Source organism: Citrus clementina, unplaced genomic scaffold (assembly GCF_000493195.1).
Source record: "Citrus clementina cultivar Clemenules unplaced genomic scaffold, Citrus_clementina_v1.0 scaffold_3, whole genome shotgun sequence".
Lineage (NCBI taxonomy): Eukaryota > Viridiplantae > Streptophyta > Magnoliopsida > Sapindales > Rutaceae > Citrus > Citrus x clementina.
Window position 1 is genome coordinate 6875641 of NW_006262339.1, and position 12171 is coordinate 6887811.

At 31.6% G+C, this 12171-nt stretch overlaps 2 protein-coding genes across 4 annotated transcripts; both read right to left on the minus strand.

The window, feature by feature from the left end:
• Window positions 1-1103: 1103 nt before the first annotated feature.
• LOC18049465 (BAG family molecular chaperone regulator 1) lies at window positions 1104-2832 on the minus strand. 3 transcript variants are annotated; one of them, XM_024188946.1, is made up of 5 exons: window positions 2623-2832; window positions 2154-2422; window positions 1791-2047; window positions 1554-1700; window positions 1104-1478 (listed from the first exon to the last, which is right to left on the minus strand). In XM_024188946.1, the coding sequence occupies exons 2-5, from the start codon at window positions 2389-2391 to the stop codon at window positions 1248-1250; spliced, it is 873 nt and encodes a 290-aa protein (XP_024044714.1). In that variant the 5' UTR covers window positions 2392-2422; window positions 2623-2832; the 3' UTR covers window positions 1104-1247. The 3 variants fall into 3 exon arrangements, with proteins under 3 accessions (XP_024044714.1, XP_024044713.1, XP_006440534.1); XM_024188945.1 differs by having other exon boundaries at window positions 2154-2416; window positions 2592-2832; XM_006440471.2 differs by having other exon boundaries at window positions 2592-2832.
• Window positions 2833-4062: 1230 nt separating this feature from the next.
• LOC18049466 (lysophospholipid acyltransferase 1) lies at window positions 4063-8187 on the minus strand. The gene is made up of 8 exons (XM_006440473.2): window positions 7621-8187; window positions 7163-7218; window positions 6509-6729; window positions 6019-6415; window positions 5600-5685; window positions 4725-4788; window positions 4521-4639; window positions 4063-4403 (listed from the first exon to the last, which is right to left on the minus strand). The coding sequence occupies exons 1-8, from the start codon at window positions 7923-7925 to the stop codon at window positions 4263-4265; spliced, it is 1389 nt and encodes a 462-aa protein (XP_006440536.1). The 5' UTR covers window positions 7926-8187; the 3' UTR covers window positions 4063-4262.
• Between the last annotated feature and the right edge of the window lie 3984 nt (window positions 8188-12171).

The window sequence follows — 12171 nt, forward strand, 5'->3', positions numbered from 1 at the left end:
TACAGAGCATATGCTGACATATTGGGAATTCATTGATAAAAATTTCATAGCTTAATTCCTTAAAAAATGATTGAAAATAATTTACGTTTCAGACATCATCAATTCTGTTAAACAGTTTTCTATTCTAGACATGTTTGCTTTAAAAATACAAAACAATTTATTGTTTAACCATAAAATCATGAAAATTTCCAAAATCACATAGACATATATAAAAGTCTCTGGTCCAAATTTCATAATTGTTGAAGAAGTCTAGTTATGGTAAAAGTAATTTTCGTAATCAATGTTCTTCATTGAAATAAAAAATTTTCAGGTTTTCAGACTTGACTTCAAAAAATCGTATTTAATTGAAATCTTATTCGATTAGCTTAAAAAAATTTTTAAAACAGTCTAAAGATGTCTAGTTTAACATGTCCAAAATTAGGAATCAAAATCAATTTGTACAACTTACTATGATTTTCGAAATAACACACTATCAGCATATTTCCTTCAAAATCTTAAGTTTCTACTTCTGTTGCAAATAACTAGACATGCTTATCCATAACAAATTAATGAAAACCAAGAATTAAAACTTACCTCCAATTTTCTCTCAACAATATTCAATTCAAACACGCAATTTGATCTCATTTCTTCTTCTTCTTCCATTTCTTTCTTTTCTTTTCTCTCTTTTCTCTACATCTCTTTTTTTTCACTCTCTATCATTTTTTTTTAATCTTAGTTGATCTCTCTTTCTCTCTCTCTCTCTCTCATAATGGGAAAGACATCTTATTTTTTTTATATTAGGGTAAAAAAAATCACTAAAAAAAAACTTAAATACTCTTAGAAAAATTGGGATATTACAATTCAAACAAAGAAATCCTCAAAGAAATCTATTTGCAAATTACTCAAACCAAGCTCCATCAAATGAGTGAAATATATAACATTATATGACATAAATAATAACCGACTAATAGACTATCTCAAAATAATTTTTTAACACTTAAATATATCTACTCCACTGGCCATAATTTATACCTAAATTAACAACCTTAATGGCCTGGTCCCAAATTATACAGTGGACACAAAAAAGCATACATTAATTATAAAAAAAATTCCCCAAAATATATACACAAATCCACCACTCTTGGATCTCCATTAATTTCTTGAGTCACCAGGGGGGTATATATAAATACAATTTGCAATGAACCAATTTCAACAAGGCTTATTTTTTCAAGCCCCTAGAACGGTAAGGATTAAAACAAAAGCATGCCTCAATCAAAAGTTTCCCATTTTGTTGTCACCACAAAAGAATCAGAATCTCTAAATGAATGCATCAGTTCTGTCAAATTCCTCTGCTTTGCTTGCTTTTGCAGTGGCACCGTCACTTTCCCAGATGAATGTTCTTGTTTCTGCAATGGCACTTTGCCTGATTTGCTGCTGAGCTGCGTATTGCGTAGCCTTAACATATCAAGTGTCTCGATGTAACTCTGTACTCTCTTTTCCTGAAATAATCAATAAATGATTATGTAACAAACAAAAAAGCCAAGGAAGTAATCACAAAGAATGCCAAAGTACACCTGCTTTCTCTTTTGCAGCTTCAAATCTCCATCAACAACAATCTCGTCCAATTTCACTAATTCTGTCATTAAGTTTCCAATCAAATTATCCAAATGTTTATCTGTCAGTTCCACTCCTCTAGAAGCTATTGCTTCCAAATCCGTAACCTGCTAGCAGGTTCTTAGTCAGAATTCTGTCTCATTTTCAACAAAAAGACAATCGATCACTTATCAAAATGTGTCAGAAACAAAATTTACCTGCTGAGCAAATTTGTCAACTTGAAAGCAGATTTGCGCAATGGAATTTGAATCCTTTTGAAACTTTGCAATTTTGAGCATCTCAAGGCACCGTCTTTCTCGGTTAATAATGTCTTCTACTAAGACGATTTTCGATCCATCTCTCACTCTTGCAACATCCAAATACCCTTTCGAATCTCTCTCTTTCTTTTTGTATATCAGTTTCTGTTCTTCAGGGTGTAATCCAGTTCTCTCCGAAAGCATTTTCTTCAATTCCCCTGCAACACAAACAAGGAACAAAGAAAAATGTAACTTGTAACCCAAGCAAAGAGAGAAAGAAAGAATGAAAAAAAGAAACAAAATGGTCTCAGGAATTTGTATTACCAAAGCTTGCTTGAGGACTTATAAGAACTTCATGATATGTAGAGCCAAATTTGACTCTAACTTTAATAGTGGGAACAGAAACAGAACTCCGATTGCTGGATTCTGAATTTCTCATTTGCACGAACATTCCTCCAGGCCTAATTTCCAATTCTCCGGGATTATTATTATTATTATTATTATTATTCATATTAACTCTGCTGCTAACACTAGAGCTCTTGCTTCTTGCCAATGAAAGCATCCCTTAAAGCCTTCGAGTGGAGGGCCTGAAACTAGAAAAGTGACAATTAAAATTAAAAAAAGAAGAAGTGGGTTCAGGAGAAAAGATGAGAAAGAGGGAAAGGAAAGTGCAGCAAAGGAAAGTTTCTGAAGAGAAGAACTAAAAAAAGAAAGAAAGAAAGAAAGAAAGAAGAAATATATATGAAGATGGGAAGTAGTTACGTGAACAAGGAAACGAGCAAGGAAAGGAAACCTTGGCTTCTCATAAGGAGATTGAGCTAAGATCTTGCGCATGCATATTTTACAGCCTCACAATGCAAATTATTATCATAGTTCATATGCTACCAATTGAGCTGATTATAACCATACTACGATTATATGAATTAAAGGCGACGTAGAAACAAAACGGCAGGAAAGGAAAGAAAAAACAAAATGGGCCAAAGCTTGCGCCAGCGGCAGAACTGGAAAGCAAATAGCGCATACTCCACCGAAATATCCGAAGCCAGTTGGCATCTGTCTGTTTACCGACTTCTAGTGGTTGGTTCAAAGGGACCGACTCCTTCTTGTCCTTTTCATTCTATTATTATTATTATTATTATTATTTTAATACTATGTGATTATAATTGTTTGTTATCCTGTATTTCCTTAAAAAAATAAAAATCTTAGTCATGATAGGTAATTATTATTTTTTATACATTAGAATCATAAGTTTACTATAAGAAAATCAAACAATAATATTTGGGCATGAGCGGAATTTACTTCTAAAATTAAACTACATTAGCACATGGAAGAAACTTGACCAAAAATGATTTATCATCTAGCTATTAAATGGTTATAGTGTAAGATTCTGATTTTAGAAAAGATTTTACTTCAAAATTAGTGAAATTGTAATGCCAGGATTTTAGTCGGTGTAAAGAATTTTCAATCTTCGTGCTAACAACCCACCAATTTCATGATGTAAGAACTAACTTAAATTTAGTAGTCATTACCAACATTGCATGCACATGTAATAGACTGGAATGCCAATCAAAGAAATTGGACGGAGTTTTTCAGATGTGTTGTAGGCGTTATCACAATCAATTCCAATAACAGAAAAAAAAAAAAAAAAAAAGTGAATTATCCAATTCACGGGGGTTCAATTTTAATGGATGAAAACGATGTTGAAAGCAAACATTTCCATTTTCCAGTGTAAAGTATCTATCAAAGGACTGTCGGATGCTCAATGTTAGCTATTAAGAGCCAGTTTAGCAATACTCTAGATTTTAAAATAATTATTATTAGTTATTAAAAAAATCAATTAAATATTTAATTAGATTTATTTTTAAAAAATACTATAAATTTTAAAAATAATTGCATGTATTTAATAAATCTTACTGCTAAACTACTGTAAGAATATAAATCAATGAATTCAAAAGAAAAGTTATGTAAACATTTATAAATATGCATATGAAATATTTTTTAAAAAATAAAAATTAATGATTTTATCACAATTGTTTATGTTTATGTTCCACCAAACTTTTTTCCTTTGGTTAGTATCTTGGAATTAAGCCTGCATTTTCTGAAGGATAATCTTGGTCTGTATACTCTGGGGAAAATATAAAATCTTCTCAGACATTACTATGTTATTTTTTCACGTTATCTAATCATTTAATCATGAAAAACAAATATGTTAGTAGGGAGGAGACTATCTAAATAAAAAAATGACAACAGACTTAAGGTTAAATTAAATTAAACTTTGAGCAGATTTCCACAATTTCAGAGAACAAACTAGTGTTACAAATCTCTTGGGGTAACAAGGTGAAGAAACCACACAAGAAACCGGAGGTGTGTCACTCCAGGAATCTCATTTGAGGCACCTAAGAGACAATGAACTGTGGTTTCTATCTCACATTATCACTCATCTTTCCGTGTTTTTGATCTGGCAGGCTTTCCAGGTTTGATTACATAACTGAGGAGGATCAGTACTATCGGAATGATGGTTCCTATGTAATACACACTCCCATATGAAGCAATTGTCTCATGCAAGCTCAATACCTGCAGTGTACAAAGAGTAGAATTACAAGCTTAAAATTTTTCCCGAAAAGGTCATTCCTTGAGCATATGTGCATGTGTCTGCATGCAGAGTCTGAGAAAGAGAGAGTGAAGACTAACCATAAAGCCAACACACGAATAGTTCAGAACTAGAACTGTGTAAGCGAAGTTCAAAAACACCATTATCTTCTTAACTAACTCCATTTTTGGAGGCAGAGCTTGCTGCCATCTGTAAATGACTGAAGAGAAAAACAAGGGTAATGTGAAGCAAAGAATAGAACAAATTGCCCAACCAAAGGATTACGAGGATGGTTAGATCAGTACCTCTGGAGCCAGCAATCATCAATGCTGACTGGACAAAGAATATGATGTACCCAGGATACAGTCCCTGTAATTCAACGAAGACAAGATTGGAAGGAAGAAAGTTACATCGAAGGAGAGGTCTCATTAAAAAAAAAAGGCAAAAGAAAATAATAGTCCATGTCTATATTTAAGATAGAACACTTATCAATAAAAGGGGAACACATTGAAATTTGACAGGACTATTCTTGATCTAGCTGAATATAAGAATCATGCAACAAACACTTTAGGCGGACATGAGATGAAAGTTATAACATGATGGCAGAACATGAAAAATATTAAACCAAAAAAAAATCAATAAATCTATTTAGAAAATTTAGAGAACACCAAACAGTGATAATGGGGAAAAAACACAAATATAGAACTGTAAAGGATCATGATACTATGTAGGATTGCAAGAATGTGCATTCTAGTGATGAAATATGCAGCGGACATCTACCAAGGAAATTACATTATCATGATAGAATGCTCAATGATTAAATGAATGAGGTACCACAATGTCCAGAAAAGTAGTTCTAACAACTTATAACAAAACTGATGGTTAGTCACATCAGGGATTATTATTTATTAATGAAGAAATGTTTACAATAACCAATAGGCATACTACGATACTGAGAAATTATGAAATTAAATTATAGTTCTAGATAATAGCAGATGTATTTATCTTGAAAATAAATTTATGTTGGCTATTACGTTAAAAAAAAAAAAAAGTGGTGCCCAGGAAAACCCTGAATTCATTTGTAACCAAAGCATACTTATCAATTGTTTATTCATCATACGCATAGTAAAAGCAATCTCAAACTAAAAGTTGGAAATTACAAAGCTTAAAGAATACTTACATGCCAAACAGCACTAACAGTCTGTGTAGCAAGCAGCTGGAAGAAGCCAGGTTTCTTTCCATTCTGAATTAGCCTCTCATAAACATCTACAGTGATGCAAAATATTAGACATATTACATGATTTAATAGGACGTACCAGTAATTAACAATCTCCACTCAGAGAAATCAACAAAGTCAGAATAAATACAATTAAGGCAAGGCTTAAGATATATATATCAAGTCTTATCTTTTCTCAAAAAAATTTTGGAGCAGTTTTCAGGCATGCTTACAGAGATGATAGATAATTATGAAGACATACAATCTAAAGCCTGAGTTAAATTTTCTCACCATGGAGAAGACAATAGCAGTAGCTTTACCAAACGTAAAAAATGTAAAATCATATACGATTGGCACAATTCAAAGGAGGTAGACACACTCACAATGACGGAGCCAGGTGCTGACTTGTATGTTCCACACAAGTGGAATCTGAACAGCACTCTTAGCAAACTCAACACCTAAAATGTCAACATTTTTTGCTCGATCCCATTTTGGCTTTGGTGGAGAAGATTCTGTCCATCCACTAAATCCCAGGCCAGAAATAATGATTGAGGCCTCTGAAATTGACCAGATGAAATAATATTTCCAACGTGCTGTAAAGCCAGCCATGTACTGATAACTCAACCGCTTCCAGAATCCCCATTCTTGGTATATGGGTTCAGTAAATCTGGTCAAGGGATACTGGGGCACCAGGTAAAGGTACAAGGCCATGCAAACACCAGCTTGGAGAATAGCGCGAAGTGTTGCTGCATAAGGTGATGGCCAAGGCTCACTCCAAATCTGAAGTGAAAGCATCAATAATAATCACAGAGACTGAATATTCCAATAAGTCAAAGAATAAAGAAGCATAAACTTAGAAAATAATAAACGCACCCCTTTCCTTTCAGTCCACTCTAGATAATCCTTCATTTCATAAACTGGACCAGCAAAGTGACTGCCACAGCAGAGACAGTAACCAATATACTCAATCAATGAGGGCAAACGAGTCAGCCGATTTTTCTTCTGAGCTTCACGTAAGTTCTCTTCTGTCACTAATCCATCATTATAATTTATTGCACACGAGATGACTTTCAGCGTTAACACCATTAATGCTCCTGAATATTAGAGAAACCAGGTTCACAGACAATATTTGGTAGTAATATGAAGCAGAAGAATTGTTGCACGCATAATAACAGAAAAAATATTTGAATAACATTTATATATGCATATGCAAACACAAATAGAAATTCAAAACAAGTCCAAAATTCAACTAGCCTAGTAGAAGAGAAACCTAGATGTTATAAACCAATAATCAGAAAACCTCTCATTTCTTTCACAGGTAGTACCACTCATCACAACTTAGGCAAGAACAGAAAAGGGATAGAACAGCTTCCCTAAAGAACTAAGTACCAAAATAATAGACGTTTTCTATCAGCAAATTTTTCAAATCAGAAGTTACATCATAAAATAATGAATCACTTATCACTAATATAGTAGCATTCAAAGAAGGAAACGCAAGGCACAGAGAAAGGCTGCAAGTATGCTTACCAGTGGCATCAATACCTCCTTCCTTCCATGCATCTCCACTCATGTAGTATACGTGGCTACAAATTAAATGAATAGTCAAGAATTCCGAGAACAAAAAAGCATATGCAGATAAAATAAATATTCATTAAGTAATTTAAAAAAATCAATTACAGCAAAACATGTTATGGAAAATCAACTCATCACTTCAAAGTAAGCCGGATGACTCTACGGTCCCTCTTTCAAAAGTACATCCCCCTAAATTGCTTTAAACAGCCTTATGGCCGCGCATAGCAAAGAAATTCAAACATTGGCTCACATATAAAATAGAGTCGCCAATCATCAGCAGCCTTGACTACTGCAACTACTGTTATATTTGTCATTGAATATCGCACTGAGAAAAAAACTAATTAAGTACACACTTTGATTGCATGCAATAATCTATCTTTAATGCAGAATCAACAAAAGTCAAAAGCAATTACCAGCCAATGAGATATCCGAAGCCTAAGAAAAACGTTATGATTCCACATTTAGCGCGGTAAATCGCCATGGAGAGGTAACCCAACAACATTGGCACCAAAAAATGCAGATTTGACGAGAATCCAAATGATAAATACGATAATAAAGCGCCCGAAGCGGCGGCGTACACGTGTTTACCGGTTCGACTCGGTACGAATCGCCAGAGGAAACTCACTGGAATCGTCGCCACGTAGCACAAGAGGAATCTCAGCACCGCGACGGAAACCCCGATCGATCCCGCCATTGACTCCATCTCCAGTAAGGCCATGATTGGGCTTTAGAGTTGACTCAGTGCGTTGGGTTTCAAACTCACTGAGTTTATTTTCTCGGTTCGGAGGAGATTGAAGAAGTACAAGGACTTGTTCGAATATGGTTGCTTGTGGGGCTGGCGATGAACATGAGAGGACGTTTAAATTACGGATTTGTCCTTTTAGATTTATTATTGTTTGAGACGTTTATACGTTTATTGTTTAAAAAATAAAAGTTAGCCAGCGCCCGTCACAAACAATCGCAAGTTAGCTCACCGCGCGGACTCGAGCTGTTGAGAATTGATTGTGAAGTCAGAACGTACAATGAGTAAGCAGCATGGGGTGCCCACAGACGACCACACGCGCTCGTTAACTGCGCGTGTGGGTTTCTCTTTAACTTCCTCGATGCCATCGACGGAGACATTGATTACAATGCCCATATGCATGGAGGGTGGTTGATAAACGTAACGAGACTGCAGCCAATTCAGGCCCACTTGAAGGGCTCAAGCTGTCGGGGCTAATTTAAAAAATGGCCGCCGATTCTTTCAAGGTAATGGCTATCTTTGTAGGTTATAATCATAGGATATAATTTAAATTATGTGGTTATAAAAACATACTCTATCCTAAAACAATTCTAACATAATCAAATCTTTTTTTTAAGATATTGTACTGTTTATATTTTTATATTAGTGTATGATTAGAATTTTATTATTTATACTTTTTTAATTTATTAACTATCAATTCATAAAAGAATCATGATCACTATTTGAAGAGCCCCACAATAAAAATATTTTTCCTTCTTAAATTTTTATCCCAACAACTTTTTCAAATTGTGAGAAAATATAATTAATTTACTTAAATATTATAAAAAAATACTAATTTTTTAATAAATAATACATCGTTTGAGATGAGTATCATTATTTTTCTACCTACAACATAATACAACTCTATATGGTTGATCAAAATTAGATGGTTAGATTTCATTAATTAATATAATTTTTAATATTGATGGAGCCGCTATGGGACAAGTAGGGGCAGCTGCCCTAGTTTGTCCAAAAAATTCAAAGGACATGTTTGTAAGCTGAAATCATAAATATACACTCTCAGAATAATTAAATGCATCGAAGTTAAGTTCAAAATTATTTTAAAATCACACAAATATCATTCATCTATAATTTATTAGTCCAATTGCATAATTTATATGCTCAAAGCGCAATTAAAACCGTTAAAAGCGAAGGCCTAAGGTCTAATTTGATTTAGCCCAAATACCCAACTTAATATTAAAAACTCATCAGAACAAAACTTATTATTTACAAAATAAAATAAAAATATTCGCTTTTCAATCTTCACGATTTAGCGGCCTTCCCTTAAACCTTTGGTTTCTTAATATAAGTGTAAGAACAAATACTAAAAGAATAAAAATAAAAAAATAAAATAAGGCTGTTAGTTTTTTTCTTATATTTTATTCGGTCATTTTGCCCTCACTAATAATGATTTTCTTACTCCGATACTAAATTCACCCTTATGTGAGGATCACGAATAAAAAACAAATTGCTCAATACCAAAATAGAAATACATAGTTGCATACTCGTATAAAAGAGGAGAAAATACACACAATTCAATTTTGGATCAGGATTCTCTCCTGATTTGATCATGTTCTGTGCAATAAGTCAATTATTGATTGATTGTTAATAAATAAATAAAATTGAATATTACCCACATACTACCACTAAAAGACACATGACATGAGATCTTAAAAAGCTCAAAAGAAATCAGTTAGGAGAGAATCTTTTTCCTTCAATTTTAATTGGTCCAAACTCTCCATCTTATAATTTTTTTGAACCGTTCAATTCGGGATTTGTTGAAATTTGAAAATTGCAATTTAAAAACATCGATGGACGATGATCTATGGAAAATTGTTAACTTTATTATTTTAGTCAAAATAAATAAACAAAAAGAAATTAAAGTCGCAAAACCCATCGTCAATTTGTCAATAGCCGCAGTACAATGTGAAAAAAAAATTTATCGTCTCGAAATTTCCATGTAACCAAAGTCCATAGATTTATCTTTCCAAATTGGAATTCTTTCTTATCATATCCTATTTTAGGTTATGAAGTTTACGTTGCAAGTATATGTTATTTTCAAAGGAACGTGGTCAAGCCCGTTTATGTGGAATTGGAATTAATATCGTTGAATATACAGAGTCTATCACTTGTTTTTATTTGATACATATTTGAAAATCACAAATATGAAGCATTGTCATTGAATGAACTTTGATGCCAAGATAGGTACATAGGGAAAATTATTTTATGACCAAATCTGATTTGGGGACATAATATTCCTTCTACAGCTAGCTCCATTCTTAATCACAAACACACAAATAACAAAGGGCGGGCGATCCCTTAACGTGAAAGTTTGACTGAAAAAAAAAATGGCTTAATTTTTTTTCCAATGGGTCTATTTAATTCAATACTAATTTAAATTTAAAATGTAGTTTCTAATACAAAAGTATATTTATATGAACTAAAGTTTATCATCCTGTTATTGTTATTATAATCATAATTTTAATTTCAATTGTAATAAGCAGTGGTAGTTGTAATTGAATTTGTTATTGTAATTGTATTAGATGGTAAATAAGTAATCTTACAAATCATAAAATTCATTATCTAATACATGAATGTAATTAGTAGCGGTAGTTGTAATTGAATTTGTTATTGTAATTGTATTAGATGGTAAATAAGTAACCTTACAAATCATAAAATTCATTATCTAATATATGAATGACCCATAGTAATTAGGACTCAAATTAAAACTCAAATGTTGGAAAAAAAATTGATACGTTTAATAAACAAATTAATTCGATTCGATTCGCTAATTAAACGAATTGAATCCAGATTTAAACTTATTAATTTGTTTATTTGTTTAATAAATGGTCATAAACAAATCGAATGCCATCCATTCGTTTACTATTCATTTAATTAAATTACTTTTTATTTTTAAATTCGTTGGAAATTTTTTTAAAATTCGAAGGTTAATATTATAATTTTAGTGATAATAAGATAAACCATAAAATTTAAACAAGAGTTAGGGCAGCTGGCCCTAGTTTTCTCAATTCATTATTTCGCTCTTTCTTCCCCACACCTCTCAACTGCAGCAGCCTCTCTTGACTCTTGTGTGCACACTCAGCAATTTCCTTTTCTTTTTCTCCACAATTTCACAGCCGGCACCTCACAAATAAGCTCTAATTCTTTTTTTTTTTAATTTAATTTTTGAGCTTTGTAGCTTCGGCTTTGGATAAGACTAAGAGCCTGTTTGTTTCTTTTGACTTAATGACTTAATTTTAATCAGTTAAATCATCAAGTCTGTTTATTTTTTTAACTTAATAAAAATTTTCAGTCATTAAATCATTAAGTTATTAAACTAATTTTTTTTAGCTTTTTACTTAATCTAAAAAGTTTGAATGATATCATTAAAAGATATTCTCCAAAATATCCCTAATTAATTAATTAATTTTTATCTTTACCTAAATAAAATTTAATAATTAGCATTATTACCCTCTCTATATAACTTGTGATAATATATAGTGATAGACTATTATTATTGTTATCTATTTATTTTCTTCAAAAATTAACTTTATTTATCTTCATAATTTTTTATGAATATTTTTCATATAAAAACATCATAAACTATAATAAAATTGATTAAAATAAATAATATAGAATATTAAAGAGTTGTATCAAATTAAATATGATTTATGTTATGATAATTTATTATTTTATTTATATTCCTTGAGATGTTTATTATTTATTTAACATTTATAATTTGTAAGGACATAACGTAAAAATATTATTTTTTAGTTTTTTAAGTTAAAAAAACTTAATATTTATTTTTAACGATTCAAATAGAAAAACAAATGTATGATTCAGATTCAAACATAACAAATGTATGATTCAGATTCAAACATTCAATTCTATTTAAAATTCAGAATAATTCAGCTCTATTCAAATTTCAGATAAAAAAATAAACGCCACCTAAGTGAATAGTTGATTTGTTATGGAAATGGAAATTATAGAGCAATACTATTGCTTAGAATTTTATTTTTATCTTTTAAAATAAACTTATTTCAATTTGAAACTTACTAAACTCTAGCTAGATTTAAATTTTTACATTATTGTATAGTTTTTGCCTTTAGATTTCTCCATCAGCTGAGATTTATCTCAACACATTTTGAAATTTAAATTCATATGATTCTTTTTCTTTTATTTT